This window comes from Heteronotia binoei, chromosome 21 (genome assembly GCF_032191835.1).
Source record: "Heteronotia binoei isolate CCM8104 ecotype False Entrance Well chromosome 21, APGP_CSIRO_Hbin_v1, whole genome shotgun sequence".
Taxonomy (NCBI): domain Eukaryota; kingdom Metazoa; phylum Chordata; class Lepidosauria; order Squamata; family Gekkonidae; genus Heteronotia; species Heteronotia binoei.
Genome location: NC_083243.1, coordinates 147,391,106 through 147,418,752, shown reverse-complemented (window position 1 = coordinate 147,418,752; position 27,647 = coordinate 147,391,106). Strand labels below are relative to the sequence as shown.

General features: G+C 41.7%; 1 protein-coding gene across 1 annotated transcript in view; it reads right to left on the bottom strand.

The window, feature by feature from the left end:
* Positions 1 to 27,647, bottom strand: part of PDE3B (phosphodiesterase 3B) — a 137,645-nt gene that overhangs the window by 49,339 nt on the left and 60,659 nt on the right. The window contains exons 8-11 of the mRNA XM_060261334.1: positions 20,729 to 20,850; positions 13,036 to 13,173; positions 11,399 to 11,510; positions 7,677 to 7,790 (exon numbers count right to left, since the gene is read on the bottom strand). Of these exons, the coding sequence (XP_060117317.1) occupies positions 7,677 to 7,790; positions 11,399 to 11,510; positions 13,036 to 13,173; positions 20,729 to 20,850 (486 nt within the window). The remainder of the gene's footprint in view (positions 1 to 7,676; positions 7,791 to 11,398; positions 11,511 to 13,035; positions 13,174 to 20,728; positions 20,851 to 27,647) is intronic.

The window sequence follows — 27,647 nt, the reverse complement described above, 5'->3', positions numbered from 1 at the left end:
AAACCTAGTGTCATGACCCCAGTAACTCAAGTAACGCAAACAGTTCACTTTAGTAAACGGCAGTTTCATTCAGTCACCGATGCTACTGGTAGCAAAACGAGTTTTGCTAAGACTAGTGAGCTAGGGCAATAGCCCCCTTATATATACTTTAGAATAACAGTTACATTTTCAAAGCAAGGCAGGAAGTGAAGGGCGGGCAAACATAACCCCTCCCCAGTTGTCCAGTCCCTTCTTCAAACAGATACCATGTTATCAGTAGCTTGGCCTTGAGGTTCTTTCTCAGGTCAGGGGAAAGGAATCTTGTTACTTGTTACAGAGATAAAGAAGCAAAAGCGACGGTGCAAAGCATAGCATAATTAACAATTGATACTGAAGCATAATTATACAATTAGGAAGATGTAGCAGATTGAATAAAGCTGAGAAAGAAATTTAGAGTTTAAGAAGACCTCTAAAAATGATGACGTCTGCTTAAGAGCATACGAAAGCTTACATTCTGAATAAAACTTAGTTGGTCTTAAAGGTGACTTGTCTACTGCTTTGTTCTATTGCTTCAGACCAACACGGCTGCCTACTGGGATCTATCTAAAAATGGCTGTCACTGCTGGAGACGGCTTCTATATCTTATTTGTTGGTCTTCACCAAAAATGATTTAGACTATAAGGAAAAACAGTGAAGAAAATAAAGTATATAAAGGTAGTTATGAGGGAAAATATGTAAGTTTGAATAAAGCTAAGTAAGAAAAATCTAGAGTTTAAGAGTTAAATAAAGGCAAGGCCTGATCTAAGCTGTTCTCCCTATAGAGGCAGAAAAAGAACTGAAGGGGGTGGCTTCCACAGGCAAGAGACAGGAAGTTGAAAAAAACTGTTTCTGTCTCCCTGATTGGACAGTGGGAAACATCCATTAAGATGTCCTCAGCCTCAGAAAGACAACTAACCTAACGTGATCCCTCAAGAGGTCCCTACTGGGAGGTACAATAAGCCAATCAAGTAAGGGAAAATAGTACAATCTCTTGTGTTCTGGTAGGCTACTATTACAGCAATACATTTGGTAAAAATCCTTGGTGCAGTATCAAGGCCAAACAGGAGAGCAGCATATTGGAATACCTCAGGACCCTGTCTGAATCACAGACATTTCCTATGTGGGGAGTAAATTACCAGGTGAAAGTAAGTGTCCTTTAGTTCTAGGACAACAAACCGCAAACCAGGAGAAAGGAACTCAATAACAGAAGACAGAGAGACCATTCTAAACTTTGAAACTTTCAATAACTTATATAATTCTTTCAGGTCAAGGATGAGTCTATGCCCTCCAACCTTCTAGTTAACAAGGAAGAATCTCAAATGGAAACCATATGCCTGGAGGCCACCTAGGACCATCTCAACTGCCGCTTTCTGAAGAAGTTCACTGAGCTGAGCATGGAGATCAGAATATGGATTATCTACTGCAATAAAGGCAGGGCAACAAGGAGGAAAGGGACAGAAACTCTAGCTGGTAACATTCAAAAACTACAGATAAAACCCAAGCATCTGCACATATGGAATACCAAGTTTCAATGAACTGTACTAACCTATTTCTAAAACTGGAGTTATCTGAACTAACGAGGATGGATAGTCAAAACTTTGGGGTTTTGGTGACTGGCTCACCTGTGCTGTGCCACAAAAGGGGGAAGACTGGTAAGGATACGAATAGGGCACTTGAGCCTGCTGATGCTTCTATCCTTTATAGAGCAGGGTGGCAAATCCATGTTGCCTCTGGGTAAAATGCTGACGGAGCAGGAATAGATATGAAGACACTCAGGGATCTGGCTGATTACTCCTTTTCCATTGTGGAAAGGAATGCATCAGTGCTCTAGAAGAAAGCAGTTGGCCCTTCAAAGAGAAGGTCCTCCTCCTTACACCACATCTCCAACAGAAGAGCTGTAGTACAAAACCAGAAGTGCCTTCTGAGGACTATTGCAGAGGCCATAGATCTGGATGAGACATCTGCCTACTTTGATCTCCTGTTTGGATAGTTTGATCACTTCAGACTGGATCAGCTTGGCCAGAAAATTCAGACTTTTGGCGCAACATCTAAACACTGAGGGAAACTTGCCCAGAAGAACAGTTGATATCTACCCATAATAGTTTGGTAGTCCGTGACCTGGAAATTGAGGGCAGATGAAGAATAACATTTTTGAAACCTAGGTATTTAGCTGGCAACTCTCCCTATCCACTAGGGAGGAATGGTGGTCAGGTGTACCTGCATGCCTAAAGATGATGGAGGAGGATGCATGGTAAGGAACTCACAAGAGTCCTGCTTAACCCTATATAGATTTTTTTTATCTTGTGGGGAGTGGCTGGAACAGAGGCCAGTTTATGCCAAATTGGGACGATAAGATCTGTGAGGCCTTCCAGGACAGGAAACACTACTATGCCCAGGGAATCAGAGTAAAGGTGATTCAGGATTCTGTCTTTCGGTCTGTTGTCCAAAGCAATATCAATATTGAAAGCCTTGGCAATTCTCAACATTTGCTTTTCATAGAGATGCAGATCCTCTCTAGGAGATACTGGGTTGGATCCCCTACAGAATCATCATGTGATGGGGGCGATGCCCTCTCAGAGCTATAACAAGATGCTACTGAGAACTCTTCTTTGAGTATGTGGTATGGAGATTGGAATAGAGTGAAGCTAGAACAGGCTCCAGTAAATCTAAGATTGCTCAGGTCAGGCTCAGAACCTAGTGGATGAGGCTGGTGGGCTTTCCATCTCTTAAAATATGCATGTGACATGTAGTATTGGGGCATGCATGCCTGCTGCCATGACAGTGAAGGAGCTGGTTCTGATGTCAAGATCTGCCATGATGCTCAACTGATCCTCATCTACATCTGCAAGGGATCTACCAGGACAGACAAAGTGTGGTAACCGTGTGAGAGCACATCAGAATGATGTCTTGGTCATCAGTGGACCTCTTATGGGTTAATGATGTCTAGTATGCATTGCTAGCCCTATCCTTATGTTTGGACTTCTTCTTTTTCTTTACTGGAGGTTCTGACTGGGAATGTGCTGGAACCAATGCATCTGGAGAAGGCGACCAAGGCTGCTGAGATGCCAAAGCAGAAACTACAGAGTCCAGAATAGCCAGAAACAATCGAGCAGACAGTGGTCTGGAATGGGTCTCCAGTGTCAGATCAGAGGTTAGATGACTTGAAGTGGAAGGATCCAAGCTTGGAGCAGACTTTGGAGGAACTGAGGTGGACAACGCCTTCTCCCAGAGTGTGGCCTTCCGTTGGGAAGCTCTATCTGATTAAGCAGTAAAGCACTGGGAAATGGCACAAGCACCAACATTATGGGACTCTCCAAGACATATGAGACAAAGTTCATGCTCATTGCTGTGCATCATCTTGGTCCCACATTGAGAACACTTTTTGAACAGGGATCACAAGCAGTCGCACCAAAAGAAAACAATTCAAGGTAGGCCAGTTGGTATTGCCTCGTCCTGCGAAAAACATTTGCCAAAGCCACTCAGAAACACAATATGAGAAATCTTACAGATGATGACAAGAACTAGCCAGCAAGAAGAGCATGCTAGAAAAGTTTCCTATCCTTGTGGCAGCAAAAAAGGAACTGAGGGAAGGGGGTCCCTGTTGCTGCAGCACATGATGCTTTAGGCAGGAAAACCCATGTGCATTAACTCTGGAAGGGGTGGGGGTGCCCCTTAAGCTTTTATGCTAGAAAAAAGTGCTCTGCATTTGGCCTGCACAGGCAGAATCCCAATGTGGGGCTGCACTGAATATGGAAGATGAAAAAAATATTCTTATATTCTTGAAAGACTGCCTCCACTTATACAGTTCCAGCCCACCAGTGAAGATTCCTTTCTCAAGCCCTAGGTGGAGAGAGAGAGGGCTTTGTTTTGGTGATGTAGCCTTAACTTTGGTATGCCCTTTGAGGGTCACCTGGTTCTTAGGAGGTTGTGGTGGAAAATGCTGTCAAGTTGCAGCTAACGTATGGTGACACCATAGGGCAGGGGTGTCAAACTCATTTGTTAGGAGGGCTGGATCTGACATAAATGGGACTTTGTGGGGCCAAACCATGCGTGTCCTAAAATGTAATGCCAGATAGTAGAGATATAAACAAACGCAATTAAATATATTATTTTAACTTAAAATACAAACATACTTAAAACTCTTGCAATATTTTGTTTAAAATGGAAAGTGAGGGGAATAGTGGGATTTTGCAATGCAATTTTAAAAATAAAACATCAAGAAATAGCACAAGGATTACACAGCAGAAAACTAAAAATATAAAATGCTCTCAGCCTGGAAAAACATGGTATGTTTTCAAGCTTCTTCTCGGCCCCCTCCCCCGGGTCTGCTCAGATTAGCAATGGCTCTCCAGTGTAATATCCCCCTTGGCTGTGGGTTCCCAAGTTAAGAGTACTCACTAGGCATTAGTTCTTATGTCCACTGAGAAGAGACAAAGCTGGCTCAAAGCATCAGTGCTTGATTTTTAAGGACACAATTCCAGGAAGCTTCAGCTGGCCATAGGAACACTGAGAAGATAAGCTCAGCTCCACTCCAGTGAAACAAAGTTGCAAGGAAAATATGGAGTGGATTTTGAATTCTGGTCTGCTCTGCCTATAGGCCTGAACAGGAAATCCATTCTTTGCAGCTTTGTTTTGTGCTTTAGCCTCTGCAAAGAGAAGGCAGGAGCTGGCAACATTGTCACAACCTTGGAGCTTCACAGGGTGAGGACAGGAGGGGGGAGAAGGAAGAAGAGAGTTCGCGGGCTTGAGTAAAGCCCTCAAGGGATGGTGGTTTGGCTCGCGGGCTGGATGTTTGACACCCCCGCCATAGGGTTTTCAAGGCAAAAGGCATTCAGAAGTTATTTGCTACTGCCCGTCTCTGCATAGTAACCCTGGTCTTCCTTGGTGGTCTTCCATCCAAATACTAACCAGGGCCAACCCTGCTTAGTTTCTGAGATCTAACAACATCAGGCTAGCCTGGGTCATCCAGGTCAGGATTCCTTTAGATACCAGGCCAGAACATTTCTCATTACCCCAGGTTTTTAAATAAGGGGTTCCATCTTTTTAGTAGTTTTATGGTCTGATCTCGCCTGAGGGATGTTTTTATCAATATCATTTTTGACTGCTCTATTTGTTTTACAGCTTGTTTTACTGGGTTGAGTAGTTTTATTATCTTGTCATTATTGACAAGATTAGTTTTTATTATCTTGGTTGGTTAATGGATCAACTGCAGATTATGGTTTAACTAGCTATAGTAACTGTAATGGTTGGCATTTAGAAAATCTATTAAGTAGATTAGTTAAATTAAACCATGGTTTTGTATTACATCTGAACTGAGCCATCATATTTGTTCCATTGCTATATTTTAACTGAAAGTTTATCTTTTAATAGAGCGATTTTATTTTTGGTACTGTAACTATTGAATTCTTGGGAGGGAAGGCAACATGGTATAGCCCAGTCTCATCAGATCTCAGAAGCTAATCAGTGTCAGTAATGAGAAAGGAGACCACCAAGGAACACTCTGTAGAGGAAGGCAATGGCAAATCACCTCTGCTTCTCACTTGCCTTGAAAGCCCCTTTCTGGGATCACTAGAAGTCAGCTGTGACTTGATGGCACTTTACAAACAAAAATATTAAATTGCTCTTTTGTAACTCTCTTCACATATTTCTTTCAACAAAAAGTTGTTCACACTCAATAGATTAATATGCTTCATTTCCAGGTCATAAACAGGATGGTTGTTTATTTCTTGTCCTGTTTGCTGAAATTTATAGACATTCCAAGAAAGAAATGTGAACGTTTAAAGCATGCTTTTGCATTTGTGTAACCTCCAATACTTCAGTTAAAGATGATGCCGTATTGCTGTATTAGAAAGATATTACGTTCCAGAAAAACTAACACAGATCCACAGAAGTCTGACGGTGTCAATACCCATCCCATCTAAGAGAACAGCCTATGAGAGCTTTCCTTATGCCTTTTGATTGGCTCATCTAATGATAGTAATGAGCTTCAATTTCTAATACAAATTTAGCTAGTGGGATGCCATTGTACAAAACAATCTATAAAAAGAGACAGCAAAGATGTTGTCTTTTCTTGTGTTCCCAAATGCTGCTGAAAGACTGATGTGTGGACCTTGGTGTTCATCACACAAACTATAAAATATCTTAAATTGTTAGGTACTGTAAACTAGTTAGTTGATGTGTTCCACATTTTTATTCTTTTTTTTGTAGATTCCACCTGATATGGGATTGAATTCTAATTAGTTCTGTACAGGATTTTTTTTCTGGGGGCACATGGCAGGATGGAGTTCTGGAACCTTTTTGTAGAAACAAAATTTTCAAAAAATATTGTTTAAAAGTTCATGAAGGGCACTCATGTGTTTCTCCTTCATTCCACTTGTGAGAGTTCCAGCACCTTTCAGGAAAAAGGCCCTAGTGTGTGTTTATTCTACTCATTTCCCATTCTGTGTTTATTCTACTCATTTCCCATCCTTTCTTATTTGGTAAGCTGTAAACATTTTTTGTTTTATTTGTAATACATGGTATTACTTTCTTATTTTAAACTCAGCCATGGCTCACAGACTTTAAGCCTAAATGCCATAAAAATGTAATGAAAGAGTTAACCTTTTTCAGAGACAGTCATTTTCTTTTATTTTCTCAGCGTTCCACAGACCACTGACCAAGGTCTTGGAGGCAGATAATCTCATTCAAAGCAATTCCCCAGCTGGTGGCAGGAGCATCCTCTCCCCACCCCCCCACCCTCATTGGTTTCTGTGAGTTTCCAGCTCTTTTTACCCCAAAGCCCATAATGAGGGCAGATTTCCTAGGTCATCACAGAAGGTTTCAGAGTTGAAAGATAAAATGTATAGTTGATGTCATTTACAAGCACTGTGTATCTGGTTTTACCATAATTGACTGAATCATTGCTGACATGCTTGGCTTCCTAGCCCAGGAAACTGTTTAACTTAGATCTCTTTTCCAGAATGAGACTTATATCTTCCTGCAGTCATCAGCATATTTCTTGCAACTAAAATACATTAGGGTAATATTTCTTTATTTAATTAGGAAATGAAACCTCTCAGACTAAAAATACCTATGGTTAAACTATTTAACTTAATTAGAACTTTTCTTAATTATTCCAATGTAGAAGTGTAGTCCTGAACATTCATGATCTTGTCTTAATTAATATATACACATCTTAAAATGTTAAGTTTAGCCCACTACAACTTGTTTGAAATTGCTTAGGATTATATCCAAGGCATTCTTAAAGGGATTTGCAATGCCATTCTAAGTGAAGTTAGACCCTTCTAATTCCATTGAAGTCAATGCGCTTAGAAAACTAACTCTGTGCTTAGAGTGACACAGTAAAGCTGGAGTAGAAGTAAGGCTGAGTACTCACTTTCTTTTTTTTATCACTTACATTTTTAAAGAATAAAATCATCACGGTGCCCTTGTGATAAATCCCTATTTAACATGCAAGGTACCTGTATCTCTCCCACGAAGCCTTCCTGCAAATGACAGTGCTAGGTTTTTGGTTAAACAGGGAAATCATTTCATCTCAGTATTGGAGGAAAAGGAGTTTGGGGAGAGGTCAGCTTGTTAGCCCACCCTCAAATAAGAAAATAAATTCTAGAAGACTTCTCTATGTAAAAACTTTTCATGCGAAACAAAAAAATCCATACCAATGTCACTTCCTGCTGTAGGATTAGAATGCATTTGCTGAAATCCAGGAATCGGTCGTGTTGTAAGATACCACACAGCATGAAGAACATCTGTTGCATGTATTCGATTGTGATCTAAAAATAAGAATTATTGTATTTAAATATTACTATCTTACATATATTAAGATAAATAAGACTATCTGCGTGTTGTCCCATGTAAGTCACTGGCTGAGTGGCTTTGGTATCACAGAATGTTCCTGAACATTCATTCTGCTGTGGCAGAATGGCTGGTCATACAATGTTTACAAAAACTGTGGCTTCTATGAAGTGGCTGCATCTGTATGGATGCCATGATACCTGCAGGTACTTCCTTTAGCACCTGCTGAGCTTTTGAAGAAGTGAGGTGAAACCATCGTAAGGCAGGGAATGTTACTGGCTTCCCTCATTAAAAAAAAAAAGTTTTCCCCTGGAGAAATACGACTGGTAGAAAAATGGGCTTTCTTTAGTCAGTGTGCAGCTCTATTCTATTCCTCTTGAGGATTTCTTTTTTTTTCAAGAGGTATGAGAGAGGTATTTGGTTTGGCTCCACTTCCTGAGGCAGGCATTTTGAGTTTGGCTCCACTTTCTGTAGAAGCTTTTTTGGGGGTACCACTCATATACCCTGTCAAAATTTCTAAGGAGCCTACAGCCTCAAAAAGGTTGGGGATCCCTGGCCTAGAGCCTTAAAGAGATATGTACTGTTGACAGGATGGGATGAATAGAAGCAGAAAGATTTAAAAAGAGGAAACTGAGACTCACAAATGGCAAAATAGGCAGGGGTCAAAGAAGAGTGGATGAACAAGGAAAAGATACCAATTAAGAACTGGGCTGAGAAGCACACACTAAAGAAAGAAAGGGTAGAGGAAATAACTGAGTAGGAGAAAGTAACAGCACCAAAGCAAGTGAAGAAATCTGGAAACACTTTTACTGGATCTAGGGAGAGGAGTGACTGCATGTTGATCCTACCACACGGAGAGGAGAGCAACAGGGTTTGTTTTTTTGTTGTTGAGGGGGGGCTTGGCAAAGAACTCAAGCTCCTAGATATTTTACGCATTCGTCCTGTAACTCTTCCCGGTCTATGGTATTCTTGAGATAGTAGCAACCATAATTTACCTTGAGTGTCAGCAAGGAAGGTGGACAATAAAGAAACTATGCAATAGTACATATATGGGTATGGCACATTGTTTAGGTTCAAGGATCAGGATCTTTCCATTGTTCCCCCTTTCCCAAAAGTCCTTTCTGATCCTGGGAAAAAGGATTTCTGGCAGCCCAGGACTCACATGGACTAATAACAATGTGGGTCAGAATCTGTACTGAGGAGGAATACAGCTGTGCTGTTGGAAAAAGAATTAGATTAAGAGCCACATCCATTAGTGCCTTCTGCTAATGGGATCACTGGTTCCTACACATTGATTTATATGAAGACATTATAACATATATAACTATAACATTATAGCATTATGTACAGCGTTACTGATGTAACAAACACGAATTTGAGCAGACTTCGGAGGATGGTGGAAGACAGGAGGGCCTGGCGTGACTTTGTCCATGGGGTCGCAAAGAGTCGGACTCGACTGTGTGACTGAACAACAGCAACATTATAACATTAGCCATTTTGTTGTCATAGAATCATAGAGTTGGAAGAGACCTCTAGGGTCATCTAGTCCAACCCCTGCACAATGCAGGAAGCTCACAAACACCTCCCCCTAAATTCACAGGATCTTCACTGCTGTCAGACGGCCATCTAACCTCTGTTTAAAAACCTCCAAGGAAGAAGAGCCCACCACCTTCCAAGGAAGTCTGTTCCACTGAGGAATCGCTCTAACAGTCAGGAAGTTCTTCCTAATGTTGAGTCGGAAACTCTTTTGATTTAATTTCAACCCATTGGTTCTGGTCCTACTTTCCAGGGCCACAGAAAACAATTCCACACCATCGTCTATATGACAGCCCTTCAAGTACTTGAAGATGGTGATCATATCACCTCTCTCGCCTCCTCTCCAGGCTAAACATCCCCAGCTCCTTCAACCTTTCCTCATAGGACTTGGTCTCCTCATAGACTTGTCAACTAGTTTCCCACAAATTCTTAACAAAGAATCTGATTTTTACTCCCAAATTCCCCCTTGACAGACAGAAATTTATTCATGAAGGTGGTCAAGGCCAGCATTTAACATTTAAGGTACTACAAATCAATAAGTAGTAAAACAACTATAAGATGAAGGTAAAAAAAAATTCCTACATTAAAATGTATTTTAAAAATTCTTAAAAGGCAAACAATAATAAAATGGTTAGTATTTACCTAGCTGAGTTATTATAGATTTTCTAATTCTTAAAGCAAGCCATCCATATCTAGCCACTTGATATGTTACCTCTGACCGCCTATTCACAAGGAGGTTTTGCATAATACAAACTCTGTCTGCTAGTGGGAGGTAGAGACTTGCAGAGCAGAAGAGATTTACAGAGGTTATTATAGACCTTACAGTTGAACATGACATGTTCTAAGGTTTCAATGCCTTCGTTACAACAGGGACCTATTAATTCCTCAAATGGAATTTTCTTATACTTTCCCGCTATAGCTGCTAAAGGAAGAGCATCCCAACACATAAGAGTAAACTTTCTTCAATATTCATGATTTGAGAGATGGTAAAAGTAGGACATAGGATTTACCCTGTTGATGGGAACAAGAAAAGAATACCATATCTCTGTTCTACCTATATAATGTTGCCTGGCAATGTCCATAATCCTCTGGTTTGCCAGATCTCTAGCTTTGTCATAGGTAAGGGAACGCAGGTATTGTTTTGTGAAACCCAAGTAGGAGAGTTTCTCCTCTATGGCCTTAAGCCATGGTGTTACAAAGGTGTCTTGTGAGGGCAATCTGGCTGCGACATCTGTCACCCCACTGATTGCCAGGGTTCCCCCTTGACTTGTTTTCCTCACTCTGCCACACCCTGCAGTAATTTAAAATGATGACAGGCTGGTGCATGTTTGTACAAAATGAAGGGGGGAAAGGTGAGCTTCTAAAACACGTATCCATATATTTTAAAGGTACTGCAATCTAAGTATTCAACCTTATGGGAGCATATGAACTCTTGTACAAGAGCAATTCCACAAAGTATATTATCACATTAATGTTTCAAAAAGCTGCAACAATGTTGTAGACAAACATAATCAAATAGAGAATGGATGACAAAAGGAACCAGAACTTAGGTTTGAAAATTAAACTTGACTGAAACAGCAGAAGATTAACTGTAGTTTGTTGCAGATTCTCTTAGTGCTCCTCTGATTCACACACAGAACTAGTTCCAAGAACTCCTTGGTTAGAAAAAATAAGGCTAATTAAACCTGTGGTATGTTAAGATGCCGCAGAAGAAAGAAAAGTCAAAATTAGAATTAGGTTAAAAAATCACATTCAATACTATGAACTCTACAGATCTCATACATTTCTTTGTAATATATTTTCCAGGCTAGCAGTACTCTGTACAAACTTCATTTATTTGTTTTAACCAATTTACTAAGATTACTATTAGCATTTTAACTTTATTATTATTCCATAATGCATAAGAAACACCTTTACTAAAAGAAATACAATCTCCACTCATACAATACTGATTTGTCATAATAGTGCTTTGTAAATATATGATCAACAATATAAACATATATTGTGGCTCAGCAGAAGAAAGGGCCTAATATTATAAAACCATACTCACAGGGAATGTCTCGGTAACCATTTTCTAGAGCTTGAAAGTACTTCATGAATTGCCAAGTTGGAATTTTGAAAATTTCAAATAATCCAGTGTCTTGAAACAATGCATATGCAACCTAAATAAACAATGCATTTTTTCAATTTAAGGAGTATTAAAGCATAATAATTTATATTTTAATTGTTTCAAGATTCGTAATTCAAAACATATATTTCAACAATTTAAATCTAATGTATATTTGCTATTAATACATTATTAATGAGGTTTCTTGAATTTTCTTCTAACCCCAGAGACTTAATTATCAATTTATCAAATATGTTATCAATTTAGTCAAATATTTATTTAAGAGTTCAGTACAAAACCATATGTTTTATTTATTATGCCAATTTTAAAAGCACAAAGTTTTAAATATCGACTAAGTAGAATGTGCTTTTCATATACCATCTAAATAAAATGTACTAGTCAGAACCCCTAAATAAGCATATTTAAACCTTTCTATAAAATCACACCTAAATTTCACAACAGCTGCACTCCTCTGAAATACTACCTCTGGCGGTTAGAAGAACCATACAAACAGCATGAGGGGCAAAGTGGGCCTTTGCAGCAGGAAAGGGGAATCACTGAAAATTATCCCCAGATAATTTCTGCTGACAGAAAGCAGCAGTTGGATGCCACTAGTTATTAGCAAACTGGAAGCGAGCTTGGAGATATGTACGCCCTTCTCCCTTATATAATAATGCAAGTCTCATAGTTCCTTTCCTTGTTGGTCTTTAGAGCAGGGGTGGGGAACCTTTTTTCTGCCAAGGGCCATATGGATACTTATAACATCATTCGCGGGCCATAAAAAAATTAACTTAAAAAACAGTGCTCCGCTGAGGGAGAATGATTCAGGCCAGCAAAATTAATGCAAATAATTGTTTTTCTATTTGAAGTCATGTGGGGAGAGCCTAATCTGGCACACACACACACACGGTCCACTGCCCTAGGCAAATGCAAAGGTCCAACAAGAACTCAGTAGCATATTAGACCACATCCCCTAATATTAGCATATTAGGTCACACCCTCATTAGTATATTAGGCCACACCATCTGGGATAATCAAATGCAAACTGAACTGTGACAGTAACTTTTCCAGGTCCTGCAGCAATTCTGGCAGCCAGCCAGGCCCCAGGGAGGCTGCCACACAGTACATCCGGGCCCTGTGATCCCTGCCTGGCCTTGGGCAGGCTGCTGCACAGCATGGCTGGGCCCCACGATCCTTGCTGGCCAGCCAGGCCCCAGAGAGGCTGCCACATGGCTCAGTTCGGCCTAGTAATCCCCGAGGGCCACACCAAGTGACTGAGGTTCCCCACCCCTGCTTTAGAGGATAAATTATATCTGTTTCAGTAGTACCCATGATTCATGCTAACCAAGTTCACTCTTAATCAGCATTTAAAAGTCAATTTTAAACCTTACTACACCTTCAAAAATGGAAGTAATTAATACCAAAACAACATTTCCATAGTAAAAACTTTTCAACTTTTATAAATTAAGATATAACAGTGTTCAAACCATAACTGTATGTGTATCTCTAAACTGTTTGGCACAAGCTTACATGTGTTGAACATACACATTGAACATAATATATTCACAGGAACAACGAACCTGACTAAGGATTCTTCCAGATTTAGCTCCCATTTTTTGAACAAGATCAAATATTTGGAAGTTCCAGTTGGTCATTTTTTCCATTAATGAATCATAGTCTTCAATTACCATCAGGTCTAATGGAGGATCTTCCTCCAACTGTGTAAGTGAAAGTGTAATACATATATTAAAATAAATACAATATTTTGTATCTCTAATATAATAATTTCCATAGATGTAAGCATTATGGATGTGAATTTGGGTATAACCAAGCCAAAAACATACCCAAAGAGTACCAGGTATATTCTTGGGTATATTCAGCTCTCCCAACTATATCTATGATTTTTTGGGATATCAAAATATGGATGCCAAAAAATCCTGGAAGTATTTGGGATTAACCAGGAGCATCATAAACCAGCATTTCAGGCTCCCAGGATGATTTTCATCTCCCCCTCCTTTTCTTCCCCTATGTTTCCTCATGAGATTCTTGTGTTTCACATAGGTTGAAATTTGTGCATTTTACATAGTTGTAAATCTATCGGGTGTTACATAGTGCCAGAGCCTTGGTGTTACACTGGTTAGACTTGGCATAACAACAGCTTCAGCTGTGTTTTTATTGTGTGGGGGATTCCTGGGTTTTACATTTTTTGCAGGTTCTCCTCTCCAAAGGAAACAATAGATGGCCAGGTGCATCTGATTCAGGGTCCCATAGAATTGGAACCCTTGGTCTAATTCACTTGAAATTTGGGGTTATTTTAAAGGACAGGCATCAGCAGCTCCTCTGAAACTTTAGTGATAGTACCTTTAAAAACACTTCCCCAGCCCTCCCCAGAAAGATTTCCCATATGGAACAGTGAAGCTGAAATATATCAGAAACCTGAATCAAACTAGATTCGAATACCATAGTGCAGGGGTCCCCAACCCCCGGACCAGTACCAGTCCGTGGCATGTTGACAACCAGGCCACACAGCCCCTCCCTCTGCAGCGACATGCAGCCTTGTCGCCCCACCCGCCCCCGCGGCACCTCCTCTTCCCTCCGTCTGTAGACGTTTAAGGCAGGGGAAGGTGGTAGTGAAGCGCCTCCCCAGCTCTTTAAAGGCCGAAGCCTACCCCTGCCAATCAGGTGATCAGTAGGGAAACCGCAAAAGCAGCGTGAGCGACTGGCTGAAAAAGCTGTGCTGCCCTTGTGTCCTTCCCATGCCCAGGAAGGAAGTGGGAAGTAGGCAAGGGCAGTGTTGTTTTTCAGCAGGTCATTCGCACTGCTGCTACTGTTTCCCTGCCAATCACCTGATTGATGTGGGGGGGGAGGTGTCGGCCTTTAAAGAGCTGGGGAGGCACTTGGCGGGGGAGCCCGCCTTGGCGGGGGAGGGCGGGATATAAAAATAAAGTTTATTATTATTATTATTATTATTATTATTACTTCACCGCCGCCTTCCCGGCCTTAAACTTGTACAAACGAAGGGAGGAGGAGGAGGCGTCGTGGGGGGGCAGGGAGGCGGAGGCGCCAAAGGGGAGCAGGGAGGAGGAGGCACCATGGGGGGTGGGGAGGAGGAGGCGCCATGGGGGTCCAAATTCGGTGTCCCCACCCTGCCGGCCCTGGGGCCAAAAAGGTTGGGGACCACTGCCATAGTGGTATTCGTAACCCTTGAACCCGGGAATACCAGTATTTTTTTTTTTGTAACAATATAGCTGGATCTGAAAAATATGGCACTGACTTACCAATCACCATCAATTGCAAATCAGGAGAGGGGCGAAGAAGAGGAAGCATGGTAATGAGCCTCATGCTGCATGCAGGAACTATGCGCATGTCTGGCTACAAGGGCTGGAGGAACTGTCAGCAGAGGTGACCTGGAGTAGTGTAGGGATGCCCCCTTTGGTTATATAAGCCCTACACCACGGCCAGCTCATCCTCTGTCCTGCCTCACTGGCTTGAGTTGAAACATAACTAGATCTACACAAGGTGTGACCACATGCTCCAATTCATTGAAAGGGACAGAGAGCAATCTTCTTTTCAGAGCTTTGTAGCCAGGGGTCATTTTGTAGAAAAATAGGTGGTGGAGCTCATCCAGGGATTGTTATGCAGCTGTACCTACTATTCAATGGACAAGGGAGGGAGGGAGGAAGGGGGAACCCTCAAAAAGGTTCAGGAGCTGTGCTCCTGTGAGCTCCTGCTGAATTCAAGGCCTGTTTGTAGCTGCAGGAAGATCATCTTTGACCACAACTGAGATTTAAAGAGGACTAAAGCTGACTGGTAGGCCAAGTGCTTGTGTGTACCAGCTGTTCAACAGCAAGCTGGCTAGCCTTTTAAATCTAACAGAGCTCACTACTCCTGCCTATGGCCCAGCTTCATTGGTTTTCGGATATACAGCCTCATCTTCATTTCAGAGTCCAGTCTGGGGGAGTCTTCTGTCCTTTCATTGATGGGATTCCAGCAGTTGGGGAACCTGCATCAGCAGGGCCTGATGGGACTGGGGTTTCAGTGAGGGTTGCTGGGCCTGTGGGGTTAAGCTTCTTTCTGTTAACACTTATTGCTAGCAGATATTAGCTGCACATGGGCTGAGCCTGAAAGGCTTTTTTAGGTGAGCATACATCAGACTGAGGCACTGCACCTGCCAACTCTTGCTGTGGGATACCTCTAGCTTTTCTTTAATGCACCCCTGACAGGCAGCTGGTTTTTAAACAAAGTGCAGGACAGCTACACTCCCCCACCCTCAAACTGGCCAGCACCAAGTGGGTTTCCATGCCTGTTACATGGTTTTTAATTGCACTGTCAGAGTTATATGAAGTGTGTGTTATTTATTGTAATTTAGTAATTATGTTTGTTGGCGAGAAAGTAAGGGTTAAGTACTATTAATTGTTTGCATTAATACTATAAATGTGATTATATAGTGGTAGCTTTTGGTTGTGCAGTGATACAAAGCCAGCATTTTATCCAATGTTCATTTCTTTTGCTGTTATTTCATATATAGAAGTAGGGGTGTACTGCTATGGCTTTTCTTCAGTTTGCTACTACAGGTGCATTTGTGTCTCCACCATGCCTCCAAAGAAGTACACTGCTGCTGAGAAGGTCAAGGCTGGGTCCCAAACCCTGGGAGCCAAATGCAGGTATATCACAAATGCTGGTACAGTTATCAGAGAGGATTCACCACCTCACTGGAATTTCCCACTGCTCCTGCCCCCTAGGGGAGAAGGAAACCTTGTTCCCTAGCAAAGAACATTATTCTAGGTGCCAGTTCTGGGCTGGGGATCTCAGTAATCCAGGGCAGAGGGAGGTATGGTGGTGGGAGAAGGTCTTGGTATGGAAGGGGGTGGAGATATGGCTATGCTCGGTCCCCTTAGACAATGATGTTATGTAATGCCAGGATCATAAATAATAAGACCAAGACACTGCAGGACTATCTTGCAGCCCAGTCCATGGAGCTGGCTTGCGTGATTGAGACCTGGGTTCGGGAGGGTGAGACAGTCACCTTGGAAGAACTTGCCCCGCTAGGTTTCTTAGTCTTACAATCAGTCCCAAACTCGGGGGTGGGGGAGTGGCTTTGCTTATCTAGAGAGATGCAGGAGGGCTGTGGATCTCGCAGAGCATTCTGGAACCTGATAGGATCCATTAGACATGCCCTGCTGTTAGGTTTAAATGGCTAGCAGCCATTTAAGCCTAACAGTGGGGTGGATGTGCCCATGCACTGTTAGGCTGAAATGGCTGAGGCCCATTTCACACACACACACCTTTTGCAAGAATCTTCAGCCAACTTTGTCAAGAGGGAGACATACATGCTCTTTACAAAGTTTAGAAGTGGCTGGGATATAATAACTACAATTTTTTTGGTTCCAGTTTATTTGAGGATGTGCTATTGAAGGCTACACAGTCTGATGAAGAAATTTCACAATGAGAAAGTGACCTTGTCTTCTTGTCAGTGAACAGTATTTGGCACACATTCAATTTGTAATAAATGGAGCTGTACAGTGAATAGTACTTGGCACATATTCAACTTGTGATAAATGGAGTAATATGGACTTTGTATAATGTTATATATTTGATCATTGTAAAGTAGAGCTGATCAGTTTGTATGCATCAAACTCTCATTTTTTGTATGTCTGGTTTGGTGTTAAACATAATATATATATTGTATGTAAAGTGGTATTGATTTGCTATTGGAAATAAGTAAGACTGAAGAAAATACATACAAAAATTGTTTGAAATAAATAGTAATGATTTAGTAGCATACTTTCAAACATCAAACTCTCATTTTATGTATGTCTGGTTTGGTGTTAAACATAATATATATATTGTATGTAAAGTGGTATTGATTTGCTATTGGAAATAAGTAAGACTGAAGAAAATACATACAAAAATTGTTTGAAATAAATAGTAATGATTTAGTAGCATACTTTCAAACATAGGCATAACAGGCAAGCTAGACAGTATAGTTTTTCTGTCACAGTCTTATACTGTCTCTCCTGTTCTAGGTTTAAGTGGCTGGCAGCCATTTCAGCTTAATAGCAGGGTACATGTGTCTGTCCTCTGTTAGGTTGAAATGGATGATAGGCATTTCAGCAGTCTGTTTCACTTTGCTCAGCTTCCAAGTGGGGGGAACAAAATAGGAGTCGATTGCACCTTTAAGACCAACTTAGTTTTATTCAGAATGTAAGGTTTCATGTGCTCTTAAGCATACTTCATCAGACGAGGAATCCCCACCAGTGAAATGGCTGACAGCCATTTAAATCTAACAGGACAGCTGTAGTCCCAACCCACTCAGATGTTATGTTTAAATAACTTGAGCAGCTGAACCGGACAAAAGCCCAGTAAACATCTGAAGAAGGTGCCTAATGTTCAGGGGCTCCAAAATGAGCCAAATTTGTGCTAAATATTGGGTCATGAACTGCTTCATGCCCATCCCTAATTGGTGATAGAAAAGGGACACCCAGCATGATAACAGTCAAAACAAAAGCAAAAAACTGCTGTTTAATGGAATCTGATTTCACAAATATGTAAGGCACAGCTCAAAACGATTCCACTGTGATTTTGAACTGTGCCTTACATATTTGTGAAATCAGGTTCCATTAAACAGCCTTTATTGAGGAAGAGATGTTTTGAAATGCCAAGAAAGATACCCTTGAAGGGCATTTTTGGCTGCTACTATCTTGGGAATGTCCTCAGACATATACTACAAACTACTGAGGTCTTTTGGACACTGCCAATTGTAGAAGGAATTCCCCACTGATCTTATATCTTTATTCATATTTGTGGACTTTCTCACTTCTTGCACTAATGGAGACTTTATTGTGATACATTAGTGTCTGGTATTGTGATGACCAATCCAGTTACTGTATTGTATATCTGTACTTTGCAAATAATTTATTTATAAATATTAGAAAGAGCATTCACATTGTTGATGGTCAACACGTGCGTTTTTTACTTTTGTTTTGACTATCCCTAATTGGTAGCACTTCTTTCCCTGAAGGAAGCCTAAAGTTTGTAGAGTCTTTCGGGATCAAGTGCCGTGTTCTACTGGAGAAAGTTTTCCTTCCAGACGTTTCGTTCTCAGCTGCGGAGAACATCCTCAGTGGCGTTGCAGCCGGAGCAGGCGCTCAGACCTTCTTGACTGCTGTGCATTGAGTGGGGCCAGGGCTGCTAGAGAGCTGCTATTTCCAGGCTGGAGGGGGTGTGATGAAAGGGCAATTGGTTTGTGGATGTGCCCATTGTTTGGTGGGGCTTCCTGGAAGGGTAGTGATAAGAAAACTGGCTGTTGAACAGTGGCGTCACTGGGGTGGGTTGCACCCTGGGGCCAAGTGCGTGGGTTGCACCCTGGGGCCAAGTCGGTTGCACCCTGGGGCCAAGTGTGCCGGACTCGGAGGGAAGAGCAGCAGTCCTCGTGCGCTGCCCAGAGGTGCTAAATGCCTCGCGTTCGAACAAAGGAAGCCTCCGCCTGGAGAAGCCGAAAGATTTGGGGACGGTAACCGTCCCGAAACTTGAGGAGAGGCGCTGCTCGTCCTGCAAACTACTTCTTCCATCAGTCCGTCCCTCCCAAGGCGCTGGCGGCGGCGCGGGCTTGTGCAAGACCAGTTGCTAGCCGAGAGCGGCGGCTGGGGGAGCTCAGCGCACCTGGCGAGAACCAGCGAGAAAGAAGCCCGCTTCGGGTCCTCGTCGCCTGCCCCCTCCTCCCCCGCCGCCAGCAGCAGCGCCTGCGGTGCGGAGTCTTCAGCACTGGCGCTCATGCGCACTGCCGGCAATGCTCCTGCGCTACCCCTCACCCGCTCCTCCTCTTGCTGCTGCGAGCGCGGCCGATGCCGCCTGTTTTCCTCCTGCGTGAGGGACTCCCTCGCTCTCTGCCTGCCTGCCCCCTTCCCTTCCCTCCTGCGCCCCGCGCGTCTAAAGCCTCCTTTCCCTCGCTGGTTGGCTCGCAACGTCCTCCCTTCCCTGGTTTGCCTGCTCGCCCTCTGATGCCTGCCTGCGGAGAGCTGCGCTTTCCTCTTCCCTCCCGGCCTTCTCTCGCTTCGCCACTGCCTTGAAAGAGCCTCCCCGCGTCTCCCGCCAATAAAGACTGTGATTGCTTGCCGCCTGCTGCCTTCAAAGAGCCCTAGGGGGCCAATGAGAATGCTCTAGGGGGGGGGCCAATGGCCCCCTTGGCCCTGCCCTAGTGACGCCTCTGCTGTTGAATGTGACCATTGTTCTGTGTTAATTGCTGGGAGGGTTGGAAGGGGTTTGAAGATAAGGAAGATGGTTGTTGACTGCGCTGATTGTTCTGTGGAATTTGCTGGTTGTTCTGAGACTTTCTGCAATTTCTCACATTATCATACCCGCCTGAACAGAGAAGCTATTGAGATTTACAAACACCAGCACAATTTTAACAGAAAGGAAGAAGGCATTTTCATCCACCAATCTTGGTACCCAGCTCTGCAAAACACCCTACAGACTACTTTGGGTCTTCTTTTGGAGAAAGTTAGGGTAAAATAATACATCCATGGCTGTTCAAGAATCTGTGAATTGAATAGTCTATACCCTAGCTTTTATACCCTAGCTTTTTCCTCCTCCTTTCTTTTGCTCTATCTTCATGCTAATATTGCAAATCCAGACATCAGAGCTAAGTGAGGGAAAGCGCATATAATAATTCATTGTGTATATGTGATAATGCAATTAGTGATAATGTCAGAAAATCTGCATTGTTTATAGATGGTGAAAAAGTTGTGAGTGCAAAACTAATTAAAAAAACAGAAGAACCTGCCACTTTAGCAACATTCAGAAGAGTAGAAAGAAGCAGCAGTTACAACAGAATTTGCTAGCCTAACATATTATTTCTTAAGGTTGGATCCAGCAGTCCCTAGACTTTGCCAGCAGAAGAGGCTGGAAAGGCGGCTTTGTCTCCCTCCACCTCTACATTGCAGTTCCCAACACACATGGCTATTAATTAGCTTGACTATCAGAATAATCTTTCCTAGGGTTGGAAAGGACTGCTGGGGATGGGGAACATAGGAAATGTCTGCATTTGCTAGCACCTTGTGCTGAATGATTGGTGGATTTAACTTTGTTTTTCAGCTTAAATATAAAATTCCAAATATTTGTTACTCTTACTAATGTATCAGATACATTAGCAAAACTCATTGAAATATTACTCTGTCAGAATGTTCTGCAACAAACTAAACATGCATGCAACTTATGATTTACAATAAAATATGAAATACATCATTGTAGCTGTAATCACTGCAATATGCTTACATTAAGTTGTTTGTTTTCAGTCTGATCCAGTTGATGATTGTGAACTTCTAATTCTCCTGTTCCATCCTGTTTCTCTGTATGGTGAGTCAGGTCTTCTGGAATTTCATTATTTCCATCTTCACCTTAAAAGTTCAGATAAAGCTAACATTTTAAATCAAAACCTGTTTTCAAAACACTTGACAAGTATTTAAACAAAGAGCAGGAATATGGAAATTAGCTTAGGGGTCATGAATTTCCCTTCAATATATCTTGAAGCCACATTATCTTGTGTACTCATAACAAACACTATATTTGACTGTATCACTGATTTATAAGACATTTCTGATTAGAAAAAGAATGCCAAAACTGCATTTTATCCTTTGTTTTCTATATTCCTATAAACCCCCGCTAGCAATAACAGTGGCATGGCCCTTTTCCCATTACCATTTTAAATCAGACGTTATTCGCTGTTGGCCCTATTTTAATTAAAGTGATACAGGGATGGGGGTTTCATACGGCAAATTTCCTACCATTAATGAGCAGTCTCTGAAGCGTTACAGTCATTTCAAACATTGCCACTTTCCCCCCTCACCCTTTTTTGCTGCACAATCTTCCTTGGACTTTTTTTGTTATTTAAATTTTGAGTATTTTATTAATAGTATAGACATCAAACAATAAAGACAAACAAATAATACATACAAAGAAAAAATAATTACAATATTTACAATATAAATTGGAGAATAAGGGTTAGATTAGGTTAATTACAATATGTTTCACCATTATTCTTATTCCATATTCTAATTTATTGTAATCCTACTTCATATTATTACCATCTCTTTCCTATTTCCTATTACAATTCATCTCTGTTTTTTAAACTATTGTAACATTTTCAGCCAATCATATAAAGGTTGACATGTGTCTTTACATTCTTGTATGTTTCCTTCTTTCAGTTCCACTGAAAGAAAATCCATTTCTGCTGTTTCAAACAGTTTTTGAATTAACTCTTCTGTCTAGGTATCTGTTTTGTTTTCCAATATCTTGCATAAGTTATTCTTGCTGCCGTTACTGCATGTACTAGAAATCTTGGCTTAGGAAGAGGACTCTGACATATATTTAATAAATACATCTCGGGTAAATGCTTTATATTTATTTTTAATACTTTTTGAAGCCAACTGTAAATTTGGCCCCAATATGCTTTTGTTTTAGGACATTGCTACCAAATATGATAAAAAGAACCATTTACCCTCTGACACTTCCAACACCTATTAGGAGTGTTCTGATATATCTTTGACAATTTCTCTGGCAAAACATACCATCTATACACCATCTTATATAAGTTCTCCTTAAAGGTGGATGATCTTGTAATTTTTATGTTTCCTCTCCACAATCTTTCCCAATTGGAGAATTCTATAACATGCCCAATATTTTGCATCCGTTTAATCATGCTTTCTTTAATAATTCCATTTTGCATTTTCATCTCTAACAATAGATTATAAAATGTTTTAATAAGTTTCTCATCAGTGCCAGTCAAAATAGCATCCAATTCATTCATCTTTTTAGCAAACCCTAACTCCTTATCTTTCCTAAACCTAGACTTTACTTGCATCTTAGTCCACCAATGTAGTTGGATATTTTCTTCAGTCTTAAAGTTCCCTTGATATCTAGCAAAGTCTCATAAGTATTTCCTCCCATTTAATAGATTGAGGAGTACTGATGTTTCTACTGGTGACAACCACTTTGGTGTATACTTGTATATTTGTGGTCTGATCCAAACCCAAGTTCTATAAATTGCCTTTCTGATTTCATGCCCTACCATTAATGAGCAGTCTCTGAAGTGCTATAGTCATTTCAAACACTGCCACTTTTTCCCATCACCCTTTTTTGCTGCACAATCTTCCTTGGACTTTTTTTGAATGTTTTGAATAAGAACATTCAAAAAAAGTTCAAGGAAGATTACTCAGCAAAAATGGGCAAGGGAAAAAGCAGCATTGTAGGAGGTGCTATGGGCATTTTAAATAGTACACCACAATGATTCAGAAGCACAACAAAGGAGTTGAAAATGGGAAAAGACAGTTTCCCTCAAAAGCAGCTCAGCCATGCTCTTTACTAACCTAACATCAACGGCTTTGGATGAACAGGTAAATAAATTCTGCTAGCAGCTGCTAACTGAAATGGGTCTGTCTGAAATGACAGAAAAAATCCATTAGCAACCAGTTACTAAAACAATACAAAAACATTTGAAAGGGGTCACCATCTCATCACACTTGTACAACTGTACTGCAGATAACAACACAACAACGGATTGGTTATTTGGGGAAATAACTTCATGGTCCCAAATATTATATTTTCAATACTAAGAGTATGAGATTTTAGCAAATCAGAAATACAGTCTTAAGAGTATAAAATGGGTTACAACAAATTCAGTAAGAACTGCACACTTATTGTGCAAAGAACTGATTGTGTAGAAAGGCCATAATTCTGTGTTCCCTAGGCAGGGAACATGTGACTTCTGTATACTACTTAACACACTGTAAGAGCCTTGTGCTCTTCAGACCGATATCATCTGGCAATTGCCGGTCCAAAACATACTTGCCTTACCTCAACCAGGGCCAAGGCCTTTTCAGTCCTCGTGTCAGCCTGCTAGAACATGCTCCCAATTTAGATCAGGGTCATGTGGGATTTCTTCCAATTCCATAGGGCCTGAAAAATTGAGCTGTTCTGCCAGGTCTTTGGTTGAGGCAGCAGACATTAATTAACATCTGACCTCCCCTGCTGAACCAACCAGAGCTCTACTTATATCTTGGGTGCCTGGTCTCAGTGATCTGTTTAGTTAGAACGCACCCTGCCATCCTTGGCAAGAAGACAGCAGATTTATACCCTGCTAGGCTTGCCAACCCCCAGGTGGGGGCGGGAGATCTCCTGGGTTGGAGGCCCTCCCCCCACTTCAAGGTCATCAGAAAGCAGGGGGGAGGGAAATGTCTGCTGGGCACCCCATTAGTCCCTAGGGAGACCAGTTCCCGTAGGGTATAATAGAGAATTGATCCGTGGGTATCTGGAGCTGTTGGGGGGGGGTCTGTTTTTTTGAAGTAGAGGCACCAAATTTTCAGCATAGCATCTGGTGCCTCTCCTCAAAACACCCTCCAAGTTTCAAAAGGATTGGACCAGGGGGAACAATTCTGTGAGCCCCCAAAGATGGTGCCTCTATCCTTCATGATTTCCAGTGGAGGGAAGGCACTGAAAAGGTGTGCAGTGGTCCCTTTCAATGGGATGGGCAGTACTCCCCCTTTGGAGTTCAGTTCTGCTTGTTACAACCTTGCTCCTGGCTCCACCCCCAGAGTCTCCTGGCTCCACCCCCAGTCTCCTGGCTCCACCCCAAAAGTCTGCTGGCTCCACCCACAAAGTCCCCAGATATTTCTTGAATTAGACTTGGCAACCTTATACCCTGCCCTTCTCTCTGAATCAGAGACTCAGAGCGGTTTACAATCTCCTATATCTTCTCCCCCACAACAGACACCCTATGAGGTGGGTGGGGCTGAGAGGGCTCTCACAGCAGCTGCCCTTTCAGGGACAACTCCTGAGATCGCTATAGCTAACCCAAGGCCATTCCAGCAGCTGTAAGTGAAGGAGTGGGTAATCAAACCCGATTCTCCCAGAGTCTGCACACTTAACCACTACACCAAACTGAATTCAGCAGACATTGAAGAAGAAGAAATTACACACTGTGCTGTTTTGTAGCTACTGAAATTAGTTGAGTAAAGTTTGGTTGTTTGTATTCATGTTTTAATTAGCTACTTTAGTAATGACTGAATGATTGTATTTGACTATATGTTGTAAGCTGCCTTGAGCCTACTTGTGGGATAGGGTGGAATATAAGTCCCAAAAACAAATAAATAAATGTAGCGATAGTGATAGATAGAGATACAGATACAGTTGATGTATCACACAGATACAGTTGATGATTCTGAAGTACATATAACTTTTTCAAATTTAACACAGCCCTCATATTCACATGCCCTGAACCTCAGTGCAAAACTCAGCTCATTAAAAGTGCTCATTAGTAGTTTTTTAAGTGACATGTAATTTCTGATTAAATTACTAGTGTAAGTCTGGAGAGGTTTTGTCTTCAGCACTAAATAATGCCAACAAATTAGGCATGGGCACTAACCGGCTCACAAGCCAAAGTTCACCATGAACTTGACCCAGTTCATAGCTCCCGAACCAATGTTCAGGGAGGGTGCCTTCCCTGAACATTTTCCAAACTTTTGTCCAATTCAGCTGTTTGAGCCATTTAAACCTAACAGCAGACAGGTGCACTGCACTCCGCTTCACTTCCTCCTGCTTGGAAGCGGGGGGAAACGAAACAGATGGGTTAAATGGGTGCCGACCATTTATCCCTTCCTTCGTGATCCTCCCTTTCTCCTGGCTGCACCTTGCTGCTGCCAGGAGAAAAGGAAATTCAAACTGGCCATTTCAGTTTGGGAATTTTTTGCCTGGTTGAGGTTTGGTATGGGAGCCACCCCAAACCCTGAATCAAACCATAATTTTTAGGTTCATGCCCATCCTTATTACAGACAGAGAATATCTACATTAAATACTCATACTACTAAATAAAATTTGCAAACATATACATGGCAAAATTCCTACTCCCCCAAATAGGCCCAAAAGGGGAAATGGAATACTGCACACAGCTTTTTTTGGTTTTACACCAAAATTCTTGGCTTGATTGTGACGATTATATATACAAATATCTAATTTTTACATTTTCCCAATAAACAGAGTTTCTGAACGATGTAACTAATTATACTTAATGCTGAAGTACCTAAATTAATTGGGGGTACATTTCAACCTTCCACACTCATTTCAAGGAGGGATATATACAGCAAACTTGTGGTTGTTTTTTAAATACTTTTATGACACCTTCGTTCTGAACAAGGTCTCAGTACTGCAGCCTTGCTGAAGTTAAGAAGATATAGATCTGTACAGGAGATCTCCCGTGTAAACCATCTTGAGCTCCTTGATGGAACAAGATCAGGTATAAAAATAATAAATATTTCCCTTCAAATTTCTCAGTATCTTGATCTTACACTGAATTTTACCTTGCTGGGGGCAAGATCTATCAATACTATTTTGAAGATGTTTCATTGCATCCTTTCATAGGTATATTAATGTTGGGTTTTCAGATTTTCCATTAATCAACAATTTAGGAATATTCAAATTCCAGAATATCAAATTTAAGAATATTACATTCTTAGTCTTGTTAAAGTACAGTAACAATGATAATGGTCCCCATACACACATTTATATGCAATACAGAAAATATGGACAAACTGAAAACATGAACAAGGGATTTCAAAAACTACCTGAACTATATGCATAGCAGAATGTGAGCTACTAGATATTGTCATCAATCAGATAACCAGCCAGTCCATCTACATATTCTCTGCTTAGACACCATGTACTTATAAGGCAGCATATTTCCTATTTGTAAAACAGGGTTGACTTTACCTATAGCTATTGCCCATCAAGTGGTCTGTCAGGCACAAATTGGGACTGTGCATGTGCAGACCAGCCATGGAAAAGATTCTCAGAGCTTTCTAGAACAGTGGCCCCCAACTTTTTTGGCCCCAGGGACCGGCCCCAAAGTCGGCAGGGTGGGGGCACCCAATTGCTCAATCACACAGGAGCAAAGTCTCTATTTTCTCTATTGGCTGAGACTCCTCCCTTGGGGGGAGGGAGAGCTTGCTTTGCCAGGCTCTCTCAACTACACAGCAGAGCTACTGAGCCAAGCCTCTCTTCCTTCTATTGGCGGAGGCTCCTCCCCTCCTGGTCCCCTGGGTAAGGAAGCAAAGAGCCAGAGCTTCCTTTGCCCAGTTCCCTGGATCCCATGGGAGAAATACAATGGATCCCATGGGGAAAATACAAAGAAAGTACCTTTAAGATCAACTAATGTTTTAAGCATACTTTAGATTTTTAAAAAAATCTTTTATTGTGTTTGTGTCCTTTATAAAGTTTGTATCTCGGCTACCTAATCTTAAATAGGAACACACACGACCCAGACCAACATGGCCCGGCCCAACAAGGTCTCATTTATGTCAGATTCGGCCCTCATAACAAAATGAGTTTGACACCCCTGGTCTAGGAGGATGGGATGATTATGAGATGCCATATAGATCATCTTCCACCTTACACAGAGAGTCAGGAAGCCCTAGATGCTCCTGCAGCATTACTAGGGCAGACTAAGTTCCTGAATGCTGAAGAGTAGTAGAGAAAATGATATACCTGAGATGGATTCTTCCACAGACATCATAGCTGAAATTATATCAGAGTCCCCATGATGGTTGTGAATTCTCTGTGTGATGGCCCTCAATTTTCTGACCCTGCAACAGATCCAGTACTATCTATAACACTGATATCAAGTGCTGCTTTCACCCTGCAGATCAACAAGACTCAGGAAATGACTTGTGAGAATGGACCTGTAGATAGTACTGGCCTGGGAAGCCTGGGCAGAATAATGGCATCACTTGTTGATCACTGACATCAGACAATCTACCCCCGGGGTGTCAAACATAAAGCCCAGGGGCTGAAGCAGACCCCCGGAGGGCTCCTATCAGGCCCCCGGGGAAACTGGCTGTCATCTGCTTCCTTCTTCCTCTCTCTTGCTTCCTTCTGCATCACAGATTACTTTGCAAGGCTTGCTCAATCATGCAGGAGCTACAGAGCAAAACCTCTATTTTCTCCATTGGCTGAGGTTCCTCCCTTGGGCAGAGCTTGTTTTTCTAGGCGCTCTCAATCACACTGCAGAGCTAGTGAGCCAAGCCTCTCTTTCTTCTATTGGCTTAGGCTCCTCTCCCTCTCCCCCTGGGGAAGGAAGACAAGAGCAAGAGCTTTCTTTGCCCAAGTCCCTGGATCCCATGAGAGAAATACAAAGAAATATATATAT